At 37.5% G+C, this 22,612-nt stretch overlaps 1 protein-coding gene across 31 annotated transcripts in view; it reads right to left on the minus strand.

Moving 5' to 3' along the window:
- MICAL3 (microtubule associated monooxygenase, calponin and LIM domain containing 3) overlaps positions 1–22,612 on the minus strand; it is a 209,342-nt gene that overhangs the window by 6,863 nt on the left and 179,867 nt on the right. For 21 of the 31 annotated variants that reach the window (XM_087935087.1, XM_087935116.1, XM_087935114.1 and 18 more), the window contains 6 exons: positions 19,894–19,944; positions 17,121–17,228; positions 16,455–16,548; positions 10,023–10,073; positions 2,646–2,711; positions 80–179 (listed from right to left, as the gene is read on the minus strand). In XM_087935087.1, the coding sequence (XP_087791213.1) occupies positions 80–179; positions 2,646–2,711; positions 10,023–10,073; positions 16,455–16,548; positions 17,121–17,228; positions 19,894–19,944 (470 nt within the window). The remainder of the gene's footprint in view (positions 1–79; positions 180–2,645; positions 2,712–10,022; positions 10,074–16,454; positions 16,549–17,120; positions 17,229–19,893; positions 19,945–22,612) is intronic. The other 10 variants (XM_087935104.1, XM_087935101.1, XM_087935105.1 and 7 more) reach the window with 7 other exon arrangements.

The following is a 22,612-nucleotide window of genomic DNA, read 5'->3' on the forward strand; positions in this document are numbered from 1 at the left end:
GTAACCGCAGTCATATTGGTGCTACAACCTATTTGTTACTTTTCTGTGTTGGGGCACAAAGTATAGAATGCTTACTCACAATATCATCAGCTCTGATTCATAGCGCACCAGGGAGTTCTTTTCTTGCACCAGCTTGAACCACTCTTGCATCAGTTTAGGGTCATCCTTCTTCCCCATGCCTGCCAAGAGAAATGTTGGAGTCAGCTCTCAGATACAAGCTCTGCTATTTTCACAAGCTCAACAGTCAGGCAGGGACAAAAATGGAGGGGGGCAAAATGTGCAAAGAAAGCTGAGCGAGATGCTGCCAGAGCGCTCCCAACAGGTTGGTTTGTTAGTTTGCCTTTAACACACAGTCAAAACAAAACAAAACCCAAACCTTCCCCTGGATCTATGCATTCATCTAGATTCTTCCTTAGATGGTAGGCCTCCCACCCCCCAGAATAAATAGCCAAAATGGCAATGCTCTGTTCGGTACTGTGTTGTATTTCTTAATTTGTGTAATTTCAGATCTTCAAGCAGCCTAGCTTTGAATAACGGATATTAGGTGATCTGGATATTCAAAAGCATGTTAGTCTCTCACCCATTCTCATAACTCAGAACACAACTTGACACATAGCTACAGAGTGAGTAACAGATAGATCACTGTACAAACTCAGCACACTTCCTTGTGTCACAGCTGATTTAAAATATCTTTGTTGACATGGCCTGTACATTACATTGATGACTAAAAGCAATCACTTCCTGATTTCTATCACAATAATTTCTAGATGTATTTTCTAGTAGTAGGTCCAACAACCATCTCTGAGGGCAGATTAAATGGCACATTATGTTTGTGCAAATTAGCTGCATCCACAACCAATGTATCATATATAGTGGCAGTTCATTACAGACAATAACAATTCAAATACAAACAAGCGATTCTAAGCAATTCTGATTATGAAGGACTTGCCTCTATTGGCTAAATTGACCTAGAAACATTCAGAAAATTAGCAAATGGAAAGACCATCAACAAAAGTTTCCCAAACCCTCATACATCCAAAGGATAAGCCTTTTCTCTTAATGTGAATCTATCCAAACTTTCCTGAACTGACAAACCAGTTGTTTTGCAACTGCCATTTGTAAAATTCACAGACAGTAAAATGAAAAGTTTAAAAACAACTATATCCAAAGGTGTTTTGTATATTTAAAATTGCAGGGCCTTCAACAGCGCACGGTTACATTTAAAGGCCAAGAAGAAATACTGGAAGTGAAATAATCAACTAACAAGGTAGATCCTAACCGAAGAGTGTTTCCCCAGAATTTTATCAATATAGTATAAAATTGCTGAAGTCATAATCAATTTGGATTCTATGTGCAGTTTTCTAATTCCAACTGAATGGAACAGGTTTTTTTTCCCATTGTTTGATTATATTATTAGGACACATTATGCAGCAGCTGGTTTCTATAACAAAATATATTTCTAGCATCTGAAAATACAATTGTTCCTGAAACTAGACACTGTTTCAGGAATCTCACTGTCACATGAACCTCACTGTTGAACTGAACCAATTGGTTCTTGGTAGCATTCTTACTTCCAGTCGCCTGACATCCTGTGCTTTTTCCTCCGTCAAACCACTAAAACCTCTATGAATTAGGAGAACAGAAACCGTATGAACCCTTCATCCTAATGCATTACGAGTTTCATGTTGCAAGTGGCAATACCTGTCCATTGCTCAGTCCAAGCATGCTTTTCTGAGCATCTCTGCACAAGTGCCCTTATAGCCATGATGGAAGGAGAGAGAAAAAGAAAAGCTTATACATGCAAATGACCAGAATGGTGGAGCCATGAAAAGCGTTGGAAATCCTCCCCACTCTTTCCACTGAGAGGATACATCCAAGAAAAATTCCTAAACAAAATAGCCAAATATGTGTTATTACTGACCTATGGAAATTTTTATTTGACTTATTTTGTAAAAGCCAATGAGCAGAAGGAGAAGGTGGAGGTGGGGAAGAAACATGTACAGTCGATGAAAGTCCACCATGAAAAGCAGATACAGTGGTTAGCATAAGTTACACACGACAGTCACATTCCACCCTTTTGCCCCATGCCTTGGGAAATGGAAACGCTACAATGGATATTGGGTCCACATGAGATAAAGTGGAGAAAATGCTGAGCAAGATATGGACTTCAGGAAATCAAACTATATCACATAAGTCAGGAGGTTGACCATTCAACTTTGAGGGAAATCAAGGGAAATCAGTTGCAAAAAACCAAACCAAGCCAAACTACAGTATTTCCTTTTTCCCATTAATTTTACAAGGATTTTGGTTTCTCCTCTATTTTCCAAGAACTTCTTTGGGATATCTAGCATGCCAAACAGGAACTTTGCTGTATTGCACTATTACCACCCCAAAGAAAGAGCTTAGATAGCCTGGAGTATTATAGTCACCCTCACAGTTCACATCTAAAAAAGGAATATTGTAATTTTACAATATTATCAGGGACATTTTGCAATACGTTTTATAGTGAAGGCATCACTGAGTAAGAAGGAAAGAAAGGAGAAGTTTTGTTAAGCACTTAAACTGTCACATGTTGACCAGTGTCCCTATATAAATTCAACTGCAGTTTGGAACGTGGATGGAGGGAATGCAAGAACGTACGTTACCTTCATGGGCACAGCAAGGACAGAAGGAGAGAGGTCTACGGCGTGGTGTCCCGGCATTGGGCTCAACTTCAATAGGACCAAAAATGGGAGAGGAAGAAGGGACAGGAAGAGGATATCGGAAGTGGAGAGAAAAAGGAGGAGAAACAGGGTGAAAATAAACAGACAAGCAAAAGGACAAAAAAAAAAAAAAGCACAAGAGTGAGAAAGAAAGGAAGCAACCAACCAGAAGAAAATAGGAAAGAAAAAAATAATACAAAAAATGGAGACTCAGAAACAAGGAGAACAGTCTACAAATGAAACATCCCTTGTCAACACTGATGGAAGAGAACAGACTGGGGCATTGGAAATGAAATCAGCAAGAGCCACGAACATTACCAGGAGAAAGAAAAATTGCCAAGACATGTTTTGTGCATGTAGATTTTTCACACAATATTACACTTTATGGATATAAAGAGAAGGTAGTACTAAGAGGTTGCTGAGCAATATTAAGTTTCTAAGAAAGCAGGATTACAAAATATGTTTGAAAGGCCACTTTTACAGTTGGCTTTGTGTTGGGATGAGACTCCCCCACAAAAACAGGTCAAGGATAGGAAATGTATAATATTTAGAAAACAAAGGTATATAAAGAAGGACCAACTACCCAATTTTTCTAAAGCAGATTGACCAAGATTATGTATCCCTTATGTTAAATATTTTGGAGTTAAAGTCAAAAATTTATCCTTTTGCCTGAAATATCTATAATCACAGAAAATAATCTTTGGCTACAACTTGTTAACTAATAATATTATTATAAATTGAACAATGTTTATTACTAAGCACAGATATTTCCCCCTTTTGAATTTCATGTGAAACATAAGTAGGGCTTCAAATAGCTATAATTTTAGACTTTAGGGATTCAAATAGAAAGAGAATGCAGAAAACTATGGAATATACTCCATTGATCTGTAATGTATTTGTAAAGGAAAAATTTGCATGGAACCAAGACCAGTAAACAAACATTCCTTCTGAGAGAGGCACGGAATCTCTCCGTCTGAAGAGATAGGAGGAGGCATATTTCTCACTGTTCAATATTCTGAATCAACTTTAGATCCCAGCTGTTGTTTAGACAAATCCAATCATTTCCTATCTAGCTATGTTGACTAGAAAGGTCTACCCAACATCATGAAGAATTCAAGATACACTCTAAATCAAGGGTGTCAAACTCATGTTGTCACGGTGGCATCACGTGATGTATCGGGACTTTCCCCCCCTTCACTAAACTGGGCATGGGCATGGCCAGCGCTTGATGCATCCGGTCTGCAGGCCGCGAGTTTGACAGCTCTGCTCTAAATGTTTCCAGAATAGATTATCTAGTATCAGTGGTGTTTACTAGGCATGACAGTCCCAGAACAATAATACATGCTGAAGAGGAAAAACTCTGGGAGGATCCTCAGGAACAACTACATGAGTTTATATGTAAAGAGGCAAAGTCTTATAGAAAGATTTGTGACGTAAGGATTACAGCAGATGAACTGTAGTGAAACTACTGTGAAATGAAGAAGAACCATCACATTCCTTTGAAAGCATTCAGTAGAAGCCAGTTACACATACTCAAAATGGAAGAGTAAGAGTCATGTTTTCCATTTTGAAGAACTATACAATTTGGGAAGGGAAGGTCTTTTAGAAGGGACCATCACAGAACTAGAACAGAAACACACAGGACAGGTCAAAATTAAAGAAAGAAACACCAGTCTGCAAACAGGGTGGGGATAAACCAATTTTCATAGACAGAAGAAACATTTATATCAAGTATGGAAATGTTTAATCAGAGGAAAGGAGGGTACAGTATGGTAGTTGCATAAATATTTTACAAAGTATACATTTTCTGAACTTAATCATATTTGAAGAAATTCTACTGCTGGTATCTACAGTATATCTAGAGATATATAATCATAAAATAACTAGCTCAAATGTCCCCAAAGTGCTTTTTTGTTGTTGTTTGAAGAAATCAGACATGGAGATGCATGTCAACAAGAACAATCTGTGTATTATTTAAATAACAAAATAAACCTCGAAGAACAAGTTTTAATTTTGAATTCTCTCTCAAGATCCCAGATTGGGTATCTATTTCAAGCTATTGGAATTTTACAGCTCTAATTAATTAGGTTTGCATCAACAAAGCAGCATGGGAATATTCTCTTGAACTTTCACAGCCTCTAGTCTAGATTGACAGATAGCAACAGAAACAAAGAAAGCGTTTGCACAATAACACATACTGAACCAACTATGACTATTTTTGAACTAGCAACAGTAAACTGTGCATGAAGACATCATACTTTGACTACTACAAAGTGTTTCCTATCTAACCTAATCCTTAAAAAGTATGTATAAAATGAACGTCTAACTTGCTAACTGGTATACAGGTCATACAACACATATCAAAGATCTACGTGGTATGCCAAGTCTTATTTTTAATTACAGTTGTAAAACCTTGTACCTTGACTATCCCTTGGATGATTTGCCAAATAATTAAATTTTGCAGAAAAAGCCTTGTTGAGGTCACCACAGACAACTCCTTATCCAATCCAACAGTGAAGACTCCCACAACCCTAAAAAGATCCTTTCTATCAAATGCTACACAATAAGGTAAACTTCCCTACTTTCACATCTTCCAGATATGGGTTGAAACAAAGTGCTAAATAGGTGAATTACATAACATTCATCTCCACTGTTTTGCTGATCAACCAATGTAGTTACACCTTGTACATCTCACTGGCTTTCAAAGCTCAACACTCGATTGAAAGAACTTATAAATGAAACATAGCACAAAATACAAAATATACTTGTAATTAAAACAGTAAACTTCAAAATCTAGTTCCCCAAATTGGAGACTAACATTAAAATTCACTTGGTGCAGCACAGCTGGTTAAAATTAATCCCCAACTGTCTCTTTTGGAAGGCCATGATGGGAAACTCCCTTGTTTTAATGGGTGCTGTTAAAAGAATTCCTACCGCTGGGCTTTCCCCACTGTGTCTCCTAGTAGGTGGGGATCGTTAGTAAGTGCTTCCTTTTTGAACAGGGCAAGCAGAAAAAGGCAATCTCTACAATACCCAGGCCTTGGGCCAGTACAGGTCTTCACAGCCAGCATCTTCTACTGTATCCAGAAACCTACCACTGATCAGGGCAGCTCCTGCAGCAGAGATCTAATGAAATTCACTTCCAAACATCTTGATTTGTAACAACAAGGTAAAAGGTAAGTGGACAAATTAAGCCATACTCTTTGAATAGAGTAAGGAATTAAAAAATAAATAAAAAGAAAGTAATCAAAGATAAAGTTAAAAGTGCAAGACAGAAAGAAAAAGAAAAATAGGAAAGGAAGAACAAAGATATAAAGAAGTAGCTTTACAGCAGGTATAAATAATACAATTATAAATTTACCTCTTTCTCCAAAGTTGCATTATGTCTCCTTTCTATGGTCTATCCTATCTAATTATCAAAACTATAAATCGTAAAGCTCATTTTTCTGTTTTACGTGAAACATCTGTAACAGATTTTGAGTTGGCAATAAATATTATTTTTCTCTAATCAAACAAATTAACTTGGCAATCTCAGCAAGTTCTATCGTCTCCTAAAGCTGACAGCCACAATAGGTTTTTGGACACAGTTTGGAATTTTCTCTCTTTCATATTCTCAATATGGCATGTCTAACATGAAGGTTTTTTAAAATTCACATTAATCTTGGCTTTATCATACCACAAATATCCATGCCACCCAAACCTCAGGTTATGTCCTTTTAACATTAAGAGCTTTTTATTTCCCAGCAGCACTCAGTCCTTTATCCAAACCAAACAGCAAGTTACAAAATACAATTTCAAATCAAGTAAAACTAATTTTCCTTTTTTGTTTGGATCTTGTAACACTTGTTTAAATTGTGATTTCCCCTCCCCCCCCCTTGCCACATAAACTTAGATATATCCCTTTTGCCACTGCTTAAGTGGTGAATCAATTGTCAATACAGGTATTATCCAAAATAAAAACATCACTGAAACATCAGACTTCCAGGGCAGAAATGGTGAACTGAAGATGACTTCACTAAAAGTGAAGCTGACGACCTTGGCTGAATGAAGATGATTCCACGAGTAGACAGACTCTTTGTAATACCTCTCTGGATAAGGAGAGGAGTTTGCAAGATGGCAGTCTCTGGCAAGTTCAGATGAGGAAATAGCTCTCGTGATCCAATTACTGATGCATTTTATGGACCCTTGAAGACTCCCTTTTCTAATTAATTTCAGAAAATCGATCTTTAAGTAAGATTTATCACAAATATGCTAAAATTGGTATTATGTTAGAGCCTTCACATTCCCTCCCTTAACATTTAAACAGCTTTCCTCAACACAGCACTTTGCAAATATACTGGGGCACAGCTTCCAGAATTCTTTACTTCTGACCAAGTTGTTCAGATGAAGTCACATTCTGAGGGTTTCTTTTGGAGGGAAACATTAATCGCACAGATTTTCACAATAGTAACTGAAGACTCCCTTCATTAGACATTAATTAAGGCTGCTAAGTTTACTGTAGATACTTTAATTGGATTTTTAAATTGGAAATTCCTGTTTCAGTTCCAATTCAACTTGTGAGCATTCTGGCAGCCCCCTGACAAAGTAATTGCATCAACATCAGTCACACAACATGAACTACAACTAGAAAGCCACAACTTTCCTTTTCTGCACTTAACATAGCATTGCATTTAAAGCAATGTTTCTCAAGCTTGGCAAATTTAAGAGATGTGGGCTTCAGCTCCCAGAATATCCCAGCCAACAGTCCATATGTCTTAAAGCTGCCAAGGCTGAGAAAAACTGATATAAAGGGATACTGCCATTTAATTAAAGGAATACCCATTTTTTCCTTTTGGTATTTAGATTTTGAAATCTCAAAAATAGCTGAAAAGTAAATGTTTATGCCATGGTTTAAGAGAAATAACTGGGAATTGTGTCATTCTATTAGCATAATTTCAATGAAAGAAACACCATATAAATAACTCCAAAAATAGGCAGGAAGTAATAAGTAGTAGTGTTGCATACAGTCCATTTTCCAAAATGGGATATGCAGATAGCCAAAGGACACAGGTTATGGAAAGCAAATTTGACTGGTTTTCTTTCTTTTTTTTAGTTTGAGCTGTTATATGAAAAATGACAGTGTTCCTTTACGTTATTTCAAAGACTATTTTTTAAAGCCATCAGTTAGCAAAAGTGAAAGGAAGACTGTTTTCCAGGAGGAATTAGGAAGAGGAAGCAGAAATAGTAGTAGAGTAGGAGGAACATCAGCCAGGAAGGAGAGCCTACTAGGTGTAACTTAGCATGAACCCTTTTACAGCTCCATCTATAGACACAAGACTTTCTAGAAAGACTCTGAAAACTTGGCTCTTTCCACGGAGCAGAATACTACGTCAGTGATCATTATGTGTTAAGATAAATGAGATGAATTTTTACTTTGGCACTGAAGGTATTTATACTGTGTGCTTTTAAAAAAACTGTTCGTTGGATTTTTATTATTTGCATCTCTGGATGTTTTTAGTGTTGTTAGCCACCCAGAATTGTTTAGCAAGCAGGAAGCCATATAACCTGAATATAAATAAATACATGACATTATTCTGTCCTGTGTCTTACAAAACAAAATACCTTGGACTAACACTGAGTCCCTATAAATTGTAGTGTTTGTGAATGTGGCGGCATGTATGTGAAAGGTTCAAACAATCTACGAGCGAAATATGCATGGTGGGTTTTTTTTGCAACCACTGAATCCCGAAATACATTAAAAAAATTGTAGTGTAAATGAAGCATAAATGAACACACTTTTTTCTTGAAGCAAGGCTTCAAGGGTGGATGGAAAAAGATTAACAGCCTTGGAAAAAGGATTGTTGAGATTTTTAAAGAAAGAATAGGTGAAACTGGAGTTTGATGTATCTTCATGACATATAGTGGAATTCACAGTAACCGAATGCAAAAACAAAAGTATGAATTGCATTCTTAAAGTCATCAGCTCGAGAATAATATAGTCATCTAGAACTATATTTCTCATCTTTATGAAGTGTGGACTTCAGCTTCTAGAATCCACCAGCCAAATCCACACATTGTAAAGTTCCTAAGATTGAGAAATACTTCCATCTTGCACTTCCTAAGTGTAAAATGTGCAGTATAGCAAACTATCATGGCCCCTTTTCAATTTAATGACTGTTACATATGCAAAGAGTTAAAAGAGATTTAGAGATTTGAACCTCCCAAATAGGCTGTCATGCTATCAAGCTTCTAGAAGAATAGGATTTCTAATTAATTTGTTATTGAATAAATTTGTCTAAATTAAATTAATCATATCCCAATGCTTAGGACTATGCAAATATCTAGGAATGGATCTCACAGTTCTGGATGAAAATAGAAAACCACAATTCCTAGAAGTAACAGTCCAAAAACACATGATTAATCCTAGGACAAAAAAATGTTTACATTATGAACTAAGGACCAGTTTCCTGACAGATCGTTTTGAGCAGTGAGATTCTTCTTCAGGGAGGGACAGCTTAAATTGACGTGAAAGCCAAGTCTGATTTCACTTTGAAAAAAGTTGAACCAGGGCCATCTGTAAAACTGTTTTAATATTCAAAGCCGTTGGTGTGTTTTCACATCTTCTCTGCAGTTTTGAGGTCTCTTCTGTATGTTGTTGCTATATCTAATGCAAGAGTGAGCAACCTGTGGCCATCAGTTAATGCTGAACAACATCTTATATTATTGCCATTATTCTTGGCAATGATGGCCAAGGTTCTGAAGGAAGAAGTGAAAGCATAACAACTGCTAGTCAGGGAATCCTGGAAGTTGAAGTCCAAACATCTTAAAGTGGTTTAAGTTTGAGAAACACGACTCTAGAGGTTCACAAGGAGCTTTCTCTTAATCTATTTCCATCCCTCCTTTTTTACTGCAACAAGCTTGATGGTTTGCTCATTTATTCATTAGATTTAAAGCCTGCTTGACTCCAAAACAACATTTGATGGCTTGTATTTTGAAAGAATAGAAAACAATAATAAAAAAGAAGAAACCATGTACTATATGTCCAGACAAGACAAAATTCCACATGTTGCAAAAGGTAGGTACACGTGGCAGATATAATTTGCTTTCTCGGTCTGGTGCTTTCCAGCCAAACTGAGCTCTGAAACAAAAACCTGCTAATGAAAGGACTGCTCCAGAGAATGAAGTCTTTCCTTTGAGCTGGAAAAGGGGTTGTGCCCTCGCCTTGGGTGGTTCCATCTCATTGCTTGTGAGCTGGGGTGGCGAGAAGTCAGTGCAGGGGAACTGGAGCAGGAGAGGGTGTCAGCAAGGTTAGTGCCAGAAGAGAGGGTCTGCCATACATACCACCCAGATGCAAGTCGATGAGGTCACTGTAATAAGACTCTCCCCAATAGTCTACAACAAGGAATTGGTGAAGAGAGAGAGTTATTGGTTCAAGTCCCCCCCTCCCTCGCCTGCCCTCCCCACTCCCTGCCCAGTTTTCAAAGCATTCTATTAGAGAAATTGCAAACATGAGAAGGCAGAGAGAGAGAGAGAGAGAGAGAGAGAGAGAGAGAGAGAGAGACAATAATAAATCATGCATCTTTATAATCATCATATGCACATACATATATATGATAGCTACTAAAAAGACTAGGAAAGGAAGTAACATTCCCTAAAAACACAGGCAGGCAAGACAGGCAGGGATGGACTTCCAAGCAAAGAAAGGGAACAAGCTAAGTTTTGTAAAGTTTATTCCAGCATGAGCACTCCCCTGTTTCTTACATGGTATTGGGGGGGCGGGGGGGGGGCGGCATTAAAGTAGGTTCCGCAAACATTTTCCAGTAGGAAGTAATTCAATGTATGTTATATGTATTCTCCATTCAACAAAGTCCATAGGAGAGAAAAATTATGTTCATAGGAGAGAGATCAAGAATGTCAAGATGGTAAGCATAGTGGCATGGTTGAAATTCCACCTTTGTGGACATGTGTTGACACTATACTTATGTACAAAGGGGAAGTTGCTTTGATCATGCTGCTGTGGCCACTACTTTGACTTGTTGATACAGTCTGCTCCCATGGATGCCGCTGGACTGGACACTGTTGAGTGTTGCAAGGATGAGTTTAAAGGAGAATATTTGTAGCTCAGGTTTGAAATGTGGGGTCCTTGGTATTCTCTGAGTTTGCTTGTTTCATCTTCAGTCAAGCACTGATGATATTACCTAGTTTGGATATTGAAATGTCTGCAAGAAAACAACCAAACTCAGAGAGCGCCAATGACCCCTCAAGGATGACTTTCTTACTTCATCCTTGATCCTTCAGTTGTTCAGCCATATTGCCGGTTTTTATCTAGGCAGCCAAAGAAGTACAAAGTTTTCCTCTTGCAACTATTTTTTACATTTTACGCATTCTTCAGAGGAACATTCACCAATAGGACTCAGTAGAATTCAGGAGTTTGCTTATGAGATCCTAAGTAACTCTGAGTTGTTAAACAATGCTGTAACAGCTTTCCTCAACAAACTATCACTTTGTATACACAAAATAATAATTAACGTAGTCCATCTGATGTAGTCCTCTTGATCAGTTCACAGAACTAAAAGGTTCGGGCCAGTACTGTTGGAATTGAGCAATGGTGTAATAACAACACAAAATCTCAAACTCAGTGGCATTAAGGAGATGCCATGTCTCTTCTATAAAAAAGAAATATTCCTCCCCAAAATTATGTTCTATGGAGAGATCCAATGGAAAATTCTTCCAATAGAACATCCTTTAGATGCAAAATGTGGTTGTCGGGCTTCGTAGGAGTCAAAATGGTTTTAAAAAATATTTGCAAAGTAATTATGTGAATACTTTTATTTATTAAAAGCATCCCTCTTTATGGATTGTAAAAAGAAGAAAAAGACATATAATATTAATTATTTGAAATTCAATTTCTAGTAAGAAATTACCAATAACACGCCTGATGTACCAAACTTTCCTTTATGACTTTCTTAGACAGCACACAGAGAGAAGTTGTGACAAGTGCCAATGTTTGTAAGCACTATTAAAAGGCATTAAAACACTTGCTACTTGATTATTGTTGATTTGCCATTGGGAAGAAGTTTGATTTTTTTTCCTCCAGTGCCAAGGTATCTTGGGCTACCTCTAAACTGTACAAACTATACTTCTCTTGACAGATAACACATTTTTGCCTGATGCAGAGAACTCCACAATCCACAGAAAACAATATACAGAGTGCAAATTTGTGCTTTATACAGAAGAGAGGTTTTCCTTTCTTTACATCTCCACAATAACAACTCTGTGAGACAAGGTGAAGTAAGAGAATGGGATTGATTCAAAGTCACCCATGAGTTTCTATATCTGGGTCTCTGTAGTTTAATACCTTAGCTACCAATCAATTTTGACTCCATATCAAAGGTATAATGAACAGAAATATAACTAGAGGGTCTAGGTGTGTCTCCAGAGTGAAACAACCCACTTCACAAGGATGTTATTTTAACATACAAAATCAGCCAACGAAGGATGGCTGTTTTGCAAAGTTTTTCTTCCCATCATGCAGTGTCAGAAGAGCATCATCTCTGACCACACTAACAATTAGTCATTAAAGGAGAGAGAATGCAGCTCTTCAGTAATTTACTTCAAAAGCAGTATACCACTGCATTCTATGAAGTATACAACAACAACAAAACAGTATCAAGAATAAACTATAATGAAGTACAGTAAAAGTCTAGGTTGACCCACCAGTATAATATAGGCACTAAAGGTTACTTAAAATGAATAGAATGTTAAATGCCAGAAGCGAGTGGACTAGGCATATCTCTGGGGATAGAATTTTGAAAGATGTGGGGATACCACAGAGAAGTCCTTCCTCTTAACATCACTCCACAATTGTATTTTGGCAAGACTATCTAATTGTCCTTAAGAGACCAGGGACACTCACTAGGGATTACTGCTAAGTGCATTCACCTGACAAACTACATTAAAAAAATACACATGGGAAGATCTGTAGATGGTAAATAGTTGAGGATAAGTCACTATTGAGATTGAAGTGACATGAACATCTAGAAATCTTATGTCCCACTTGATAGCAGAAGAGTCTGAATCAACCATTTCTCTTTCTTTTTCAATACTAGTAGCAAAAAACTATTTTAAATTCTTAATTCTGAGTTGAAAAGACAATTAACAGTAACAATGGGCTGGCACAAAAACGAAGCTTTGGGGGAAGGCAAGTCTCTGGATATTTTCCTCAGCCACTACTTTCTTTATCTCCCATCACATTTTGTATATAACAGATAATCATAGTTGGAAGGGACTTTAGAGATCATCTAGTGGAACTGTGAAGATCTTCTGCTTACCAGCCCACCACCACTGCATGTAATATGTGGGAGCTAATGATCTCTCCTTTTACAAAATGGCTGAGTCTCTCCTGGCCCTATTTACCAGCCCAACCAAAAAGAAAAGAAACAAGTCAAAAAGATTAACCTGCATTGGCTGCTATATAAGAGAAATCTACACGTGAAAGGACAAAGATGGATTGAATTATCACATCCTGTTGCTGAACCAGGAAAGTGGACTAACAAAGGCAGGCATTAGCTATAGGCTGTCTTTAAATGTATCTTCATCCCTGCCTTAGAAAAGCATGGGTGATAATGTCTCTAGAAAATAGTAAAGGGATTACAATATAATGTAAGGTCTATGGAGGAAAGGTTCTCAGAAGGGGAGTTACACAGTCGTCTGGGTCAATTTTGTCCCAAAGGTGCTTTTTTAAAAAAAGGCAATTGGACTTACTGATTTTTCGTTAAGTTATTTCACTTCTCATTGTTGGAAGTTATAACCCACCCCTCTCCTAGAAAAATGAAATATTTTAGGATATACTAAAAGGGCAGAATATTTCCCCTAAAAGAGAAGTAGAAACTCAGAGAGGCAGAAACTCAGCCCCTACATCTTTGCTAATGGGCCATTAAGGTCTGGGCCAGTCTACTCTACATAACAAAGGCCTACCTCCTTCAGGCAGACCCATAATAAGAATCCCAAAGCCATTCATTACATCATCATCCAGCAAGGCTCAACCAAGCCTGGGACTCAGGACAGCCTACAGAGTTGGCCCTGCATGGCCCCATGGGAGTCTGACAACCAATCAGAAAACAATCTCAAATTCAAATCCCAACAGAGGGCATAAAACCCAGGGACTCTCAGCATTTCTGCTCTTTTTCACTCAGGAGCTCCAAGACATGTGATCCTGTCCACCATTAAACCATCTTTCCAAACAGCCTCCATATTTCCAATTGCTTTTTCCCCACTTGGAACTGAACCCAGAAGGATATTTCTTCCAACATCATCCAACAAGTTTCTTCAGTTCTAACTAACTGGTGGGAAGTCCTTTAAAAAAGTACCTTTGTGACAATACAATTTAGAAGGAGAAAAACCTCCTAAAACTATTCCTGCTATTAACTGGAGATGTTCACCTCTTATGATGGTCAAGCCTTGGGTGTATCTTTCTCTGCTCCAGGTCTGTGAAACTCTCTTTCCAGTATAATGCAGAGATTGCTACATGCATTGTATGTAAAAAGGCTTTAAATCCACATATGTCCTAATGGCCTATGAAAATTATCTGGCTGTTTTAGAAAACATTGATCCTTTCTCACAAATTGATCATTTAATTTCAAAATAAGCTTTTACAAACTGTGTATGTCTCCTATGTTTTAAAGTAGCTATTAGATTCTTAGCATGTTGCATATCACCTGCCTAAATGACAGTTATCTTACAAACAAATATAAGTAGACAAGTAAGCTTCATATAGAAGAATGTCAGAACCACTCTTCTACTTTTGTTTCCATATTTTAAAAAGTGGGTGAATTGGAGGGTATCTGGCTGCCAAATATAAAAATAATTGTGCAGAATGCAAAAGGACCATTGAGTCTGGTAACTTCTTTGGCCTCAGAATTTTTAATGAATAGATACAAGACTACCACCCAATAATCTTTTAAATCAACCTCTGTCCTTTCCAGAACAAATTTAAACCAGAGTCAATTGCTGGATAAAAAATGCTATATCTCTAAAATTTGAATCGTACTGAATATTTCTATAAAATACCTATATAATATATTTATATAAAAATATTTGTTACTTCAGTTTTTTTTTATAATGAAAGCATGAGATGAAATCCCACAGCAAGAACAAGGCCAGTACAGTACAGTAACTCATTCTAGTGGGGTTTCACTTCTGGTTTTGGTTATATGCCTTGTTCAACTTTATCTGTTCTTGGTACACTGATAATGTACTGGCAGTCTCTGGGTTAGGAATGAGTTTTGTATTTAAGTTTCTACATATATGTACAAAAGGACTGCCTAATTACTAAAAATGGCGGAAGGAATTGTCCTTCTTCAAGCCAGCAAAGGGCTGAAGCTACAAATGCTTTCAGGAGCTATTGAAAACCGTCTATATATTAAAAGCACATTGCTTCAGCAGTTCCTGAAAGCACCATGCAGCTTCAGTAGCTGATCAGGTCAAGGAAGGACAATCCATCCACCATTTTTAGTAGCAGGCAGCCTGTTTGTATGTTTGTATTTAGGGGTTGTCCTTAAATCAAACATTCATTTTCCTGGGGACTGCCTATGATAGCAACAAGTCTATTTTGACAGACAAATACTAACTCTTATTATGTCCTTGTAAGAACATTCAAATATGACAATAAAGGTTTTCTAAGTTTTTAGAACTTTTGTTACACTTATTTTCTTTTCCCAAAGTAATAGTTTCCTTGTTAGAGAACTAAGAGATCATTTTGGCCTTATTCTAAGCAAAGGGGAAGCATGATCTATGTTTTCTCTTTTGCCCACAATATATTCATTTATAATTTCCCCCCATTCTCAAAGTCCAGGGAAACCTACTGCGTGACAGAATGTCACCACACTTTGATGACATCTGCTACAGATGGTGTGATCACTAATATTGCTCAAGAAGCTTTCATTTTCTTAATCTGGGGCCTTCCAGATCTGTTCAAATGGCAACTCCCAGATAGCTTGACATAAAATCTAGAATGCTGATATAACTTAATCCCAATACTTCTGAGGAACTACCAGATGAGGGAAGATTACAATTGATATTTTTAAAAGGGAAATATTAGATTTCAAATAGAAGTGCTGTGTTTCTTGTGAGCTTTTACTTTTTTCTATCTGGTATGTTGACTCCAGGAAATGCTCACTAAAACAAATCACCAAGGGTGCAAACTCATTCTATGAACAAATGATGCAGAACATCATTTCATGCATTGTATGAATGTATGTTCCATGTATCTTGGTGAGAAGACTGGATTGGTGAAAAATCAATAAAGAGTACGTGGCATTGGTTGGGGCTGTTCTGTGATGGTCCCTTGCAAGGCTATTGGTTTTAACTCACAACATGATGAATTAAAACCATGACAGATTTCATTGTCTCCCTTTCACTTGCTGAAAACAGCTGAGCTTTTCTTACTATGGCAAGTTTTAGTCCCGAAACGAAGTGCAAGTGCATCACAACTTTCTAGAAAACATTAAGAATTGGCCAAAGGCTGAAAAACAGAGGTTTTGGGCCGAAATCCCTTTCCACAGTGTTATCTTGCCATGAACACAACTTTGCAGAAAAGGGAACTGGTGAATTTTCATTCACATATTAAAAGGACTGATGAATCAAACTATTTGCAGCTTAGAAAGCAACCAGTTTTTCTAAAGACAGCATAAAAGTCATTGCATATTTTTGCAGGAGAATTTGACATTTTTTTTCCTAAAAAGGACAGACACAATACTGAATGCTGGAAAGTACCTGCTTCACCCCGGAGGGCTTTTTCCACTGCAACTCCCCTCTCCTCCAGCTGCCTTTGCTTCTCTTCAACCTGCTCTAGTTGTCTTTGGATGATCTATGGAAGGAGAACAATGGTCCAAATGACTATGCACTTTGCATATATGAGATTTTCTCCTTCTAGTATTGCAAAGAAAGACATACTCATTAGCAGTCCACTTCTACACACCCTACCCAGTTGATTCTGTAGGGCCACTGCAACGTAGTCAAGTGCATATCTATGGCTAGTAACTGTTAGGAATACCTCTCCCTCCCTAGCTTTTACCACAGTGACACTTGGAGATGCAGCCACAGAACAATATTCACAGCTGGAAAGAAAAGCTTTGCTATATACAATGATGCAGTAATTTATTATTTCCCTTCTTGGACCTCAGATTTTGTAAGACTTTTACAGTAGCACCCCTAATATACTATACTGCCCAACGTTAAAGTAAGCAGAGAGAAACAAAACTTCAAGTTGTACTTGAATGACTACTATCTTCTTTAAGGAATTCATAAAACAGGTATACTTTTTTAAGGATTTCATAAATCTGAAGTATGTTTTCTGATGCATAGTGCAGATATAGGCCCAAGAAGTTTTCTTTCTTACACATTCACGAAAAGCTTTTTCCTGAGAAGGGAGAGCTGTACCTGGGCCCTGTGTAACCTCTTCAGTTCTTCTTGTTTGGCTTGACGACGAGCAGCTTTCTGTACTCGCCTGGTCAGTTTGGCGTTGAGTTCCTCCTCCGTGTAGGCTTTCTGCAATAACAAGAAATAACAACATAGTCTAACCCCTTGCTGAAACTTGTCCCTAGATTCTGGGATTGAAGCATCCTACTTTTCTAGAGCACTGTGCCACTTGCTGTGCTTTCTGTTCAGCAAGCAAGTTGTTCTCCCAGGTGGGTGGGTGCTAAGGGTGCAGCAGGTGAGCTTTGGTGGAGTTCTAAGAGGGGAAGGAAGAGGCTTGAACCAGATGCAAAGCAGTGATTTTGACATAGCGCTTCATGTTATGACTGTTTTCTTCTTAATGCTCCTTATGGCCTGTCACATACACGAGAGATGCTCTTGATTTCATTCATGTTCTTATTACCTATGAATTCCTAGGTATGATTCCTTATGGATCTGTTGAGCAAACATTTAAAGAACTGGGCTAAATATATCTGAACAAAGTATGGCCAAGAGCATTTTTAAATGCTGTTGCTAAGACTTTACAGGTAGTCCTCAACATTCAACCACAATTGAGCCCAAAATTTATGTTGCTAAGTGAGAAATTTGTTAAGTGGGTTTTGCCCTATTTTACAGCATTTGTTGTAAATCACATTTGTTAAGTAAATCACTGCAGTTGTTAAGTGAATCCAGTTTCCCCACTGACTTTGCTTATCAGAAGGTTGCAAAAAATGATCACATGACCCCAGGATATTACAACTATCATAAATATGAGTCAGTTATCGAGCATCCGAATATAAACCACGTGACCATGGGGATTCTGCAATGGTAATAAGTGTGAAAAATGGTCATAAGTCACTTTTTTTAGTGCCGTTGTAACTTCAAATGGTCACTAAGCAAATTTTGTAAGTTAAGGACTACTTGTAATCCGCAATTCAATTCACATTTCGAAAACCCTTCGAATGACCCAATGACTCGCACTCTCAACATAATGAGAAGAGATGTATTATGCATTTTGTGATTCACTTGGAAACCACACCACTGGAAAAGGACTGAATTCTCCATCATAATATTTAAAACAAATCAACTTCCAACACAACTTCAACCAAAATACTTGGAAGAAGGTAGGCTAGAAAATGGGGTCCTTGGGGCTCTATGATCTTGGTTGTTTTCTAGCAGATGTTTCATTACCCATACTAGGTAACATCAGGGAGCACCAAGGACCCCTCATTTCAACCCTAAGCTGCAAATATTCTCCTTTATTAGAAAAGTTTTGCCAATCGGGCCAATAGTTGAGGGAAAATTTCATGTCAATAAAGATATAATCACATTAACAAGAGTCCTAAAAGATACACCAGCAGTAGCTGCATTACACCTTAGTTATGTATATATTTATATAAATTGTCCTGTAATGCTATAATTCATCTTTTTTTAAAAATACAAAATCCGGCATCTAAAATATGTCATGTAAGTGATTAATGCACATACTTATTTTCAAGGTAGTTATAGTTATGAGTTTAAAAAATCCTGTGTCTAAGAAAAAGATATCCATGTAATTGTAATATATGCCTTATGATCACCTACTATATCTCCTTTTATATTAAGTCAGCAGATCTTCATTTATATAAGCAGCTAAAGGCTATTTTTTTCAAGTTTCCCACATTTTAACATCATTTTAAAATAATCAATGGAGCTAGATCATTATAGCTGAATCCCTCAACAGATAAGATGAAGGAAGAGTAGTAATACCATTAAAGTCACCGCCAGAGTTCATTAGAGCTGAAAAGATGTCATACAACAAGAAATCTCTTCAGTGTCCCTTTAAGTGAGCCTTCTCCAATTAGGATCAGAAAACACCAGAATTTGGGAAGCTCCAATTGCAATACATTTGGAGTTCGATGAAAGCTGCTTTAAGCCTTCTACTACGTCAGTCTGATAATCAGTTCCATAGTTAAATTAATACCTTAGAAAGAATATATAGCTCATGTAAGTGGCATAAGATAAACAAATTAATGGACTGCTTATTTCATTTTTTCCCCTTCACGACTCAAACCTACAACCATAATTGCTTCTTATGTGCCCATAGGTCAAGATCTATGCCTCTTAAAAGTCTTTCTTACCCACACAAGGACAGAGTGGATACTCATCAATTAAGACACAACATGGTATAATGATTGGGCTACAAGATTAGAATAGAATAACAGAGTTGGAAGGGACCTTGGAGGTCTTCTATTCCAACCCCCTGCTTAGGCAGGAAACCCTACACCACTTCAGACAAATGGTAATCCAAATGGTTAAGATCATGAAGATCTAAAGACAAATCCCTGGTTAACTCTGAACCTATCCTTTTCTCTCTGTTTAACCTACCAAGAGTTGCTGTGAGAATAAAACAGAGGTAGAATCTATAATATGTGGTAATATTTAGATCAATCCCTCTTTTAGGTACAGGGCGAATATCCAACCCACCAAGGTAAGCACCTTGTAGAGTGCCTCCAAAAACTGCGATTAAGATCAATAGTTTTCCCAGCTGGATCTTCAATGAAGATATTACATACACTTCAAGTGGACTTGATGTTTTGGGACTTGAAGATGATCTGATGTGTTGATATTGTTAATTGCTGCATACGTGCACAGCTCAGGTTGTATTAGTATAAATGAAAGCAGGGGAAAGCAGAGGAGATATAGAGGCTATGGAGCTGGTAGGTTAATAACAGGAATGCATGCAACAATGGCCAGTCAATGAGAATGGAGACACTACCTTTGATGCATATGATCCCTTGAATGCCAAGGCGTGTGGTATGTAAATCGACTTTAAAAATGGGGAGGGAGGGGAAGGAATAGCAAAGGCAAAAATAAAAGAAATACACAAAATGGAGCAAGATCAGTTCAACATTGTAACACTCAAAACAGAAAGACAATAATAATAAGAAAAAAGCTCCTTCAAATATTACATGAAACTACAGAATACAAATACTTCAGAATTTGGAAATTCACAATGAAAGCATATAGCTTTACAAAAAATAAAATAAAATAATCTTGGGGTCCCAAATTATTAGTTGCATTTGCATTTTCAAAATTTGCACATTTTATGCAAGTGTGCAAAAGGCAATCTCTTCCCTAAGTCCCAGTATTAGATTTTAAGGGTTTAGGAATAGGATATTGAATGTTGGATCTAACACTTTATTTGGGTAAGTAAGGACAGGACTGCACAAAACACAAAATGATTTCCTATTCTGAATGCCTGCCCTTCAATACTTTTGGCAACACAGGGAAGTGAGAAAGGTTAGGTGAGTTTTAGATAAAATTTCTGCATTTAGGAAAAGGCAACATTTTTGAGCAATCTGCAACTACTACATGATTTAAATGTTTCACGACAGCAGCACATACATATATGGATGATAACTGATTCAGGAATACAAGCTGCAGGAAATGATATATTCATTGTTCAGATGCTTTCAACATTATAAATCAGGTCCCACGTCTCCCCCAATGCTAGTCACTAATGCCATTTTAGTCATCACAAACAGGCTGCTGAGCCTTGGTCTAGAAGCCATGTGAGTAACTTTTTCTGCTTAGAAAATTATGCTGACTGTACTTTGTTTCCCTGGCGTGACAATGTTTCCTAGAAACTTGAGAGTTGGAATACAAATTTAGACTCAACTAATTTTATAACCAGGTCCACATTTGCCTTTGTCATTCTCTGTATTTCTTATGTAGCATTCTTAAGAACAGGATTTTAATTCTTATATAGTTCTGCACGTAGTCATAACGGGCATGTTTCCTTTCTAGGCATATTGTTGTGGTGATTTCACACTGTGAAGGATACCTGTATCAGTTTCCTTGTTTATTTTGTTTCTTCATCACTTGGAAAATAATTATTTTTGTAGTTAGGGTTTTCTACTAAGACAAAGATAGGCAATTATGGCCCCTTTACCTGTGGCTGGCTCAAGAACTCTGGGCGTTGAAATCCACAGGCTGTAAAGAGACTATAGTCGCCCAACCCTGTACCAAGATATAAATATACCCAGTCTGCCTTAGACCAAGGCTCTGTGTAAGATTTATGTAATTTCTGGCTCTTCCTTTTTAATATTCAGTGACAGTGCAAGGGATTAGTGACTTGTGACTTTCATATTTCCTTCCAAATCACACACCCTATGATTCAAGGACAGTCCTGTAAAACTACCTTATCAGCTCATCTATTCCTCATTGTTAAAGTTAAAATATCCTATGCTACTTTGTCACTATTATGAAAAAAATATCCCACAAGAAGAGGCGTACAGCAAAAGCTCTTTGACAATTATGTTTAAAGTAGGAGTCAAAAACCTGTTATTACTGACAGCCTGATCCTTTAACGACTCTGAGAAATGCCTCTAAATGTACTCTTACTAAAACACTTAGAGCGGATTAGTTAATCTATGGAAAATTTAACACTTATTGCTAGCAAAAAAAGATTTCCTAACTTCCACTTTCAATTTAAATCTATTTCTAGCACCATTGCTCTTTAGGGATTATGACATCTGAAATATCTCTATGTTATGCAAACTAGGCAGGAAAAGCACAATATTCACTTTGACTGGGTTTTTTTAAGGGGGAAATTCTCTCTGTTACACTTGGGTCCAACCTGCCTTAAGTAGCAAGGTTTAGATTTCAAGATGATTGATTATATTGGAACTCATAAGAAACTACAATCTTTATCCCTTTCCAATATTGCAAGTATATCCTTTAAAAAAAAATTCCCACGTGTAATGTAGAACCTGCCATGGAAAGCTAGAAGGCAAAACATAACAGTGTTATATTAAAAAAAAAAATCAAATAAAAAGAGCAATTCAAAAAAAATGGTTACAGAGAAGTTAATCCAGAAGAAAAATCTAGGCATTGAACATGAAAGAAGTTGACCTTTGAACCAGTGACCTTATCTTCACTATCCTTCACCCCACCAGAATTGCCTTAAGCTATCCTGGGTAAAAGCAAGTCTGTTACCAGGCTCAGTACACCAGGGGTGGGATGCTACCGGTTCGGCCCGGTTCTATAGAACCAGTAGCTCTGAAGAGCAACTGACACCAAACTGGTTCACTGCAACAACCGTCTGTTTGTCTGTTTGGCCCACCCACCCGCCTGGACTCCAGACTGTCTTTTATCCTATGCTTTTACCTCCTCGGCTGCTTTGTGCGGCAAAACTGAGTGCCGTTCATCAGCTGGAGAAGGTAAGTGCTCGCTGGAGCCGATAGCGTGCAGCACATGTTTGGCGCGCATGCGTGCGCTCCCCAAACCAGTTATGCCGGTAGGATCCCACCCCTGCAGTACACAGGTATATTTGAGTAGCAAAAAGAACTATTTTCAAATAGCTCAGTTTGCAAATAAACCCAACCTGCTATTTCAATCAAGAAGTTTGCAGGATAATTATCTTCCACAATTACAAAAATGGTTAGTTAAAACTTTCTCAATTCCAAGTTGACTATTGGTGACTATAGGAACAT

This window comes from Pseudonaja textilis, chromosome 5 (genome assembly GCF_049901715.1).
Source record: "Pseudonaja textilis isolate UNSWEBS1 chromosome 5, rPseTex1.2, whole genome shotgun sequence".
Lineage (NCBI taxonomy): Eukaryota > Metazoa > Chordata > Lepidosauria > Squamata > Elapidae > Pseudonaja > Pseudonaja textilis.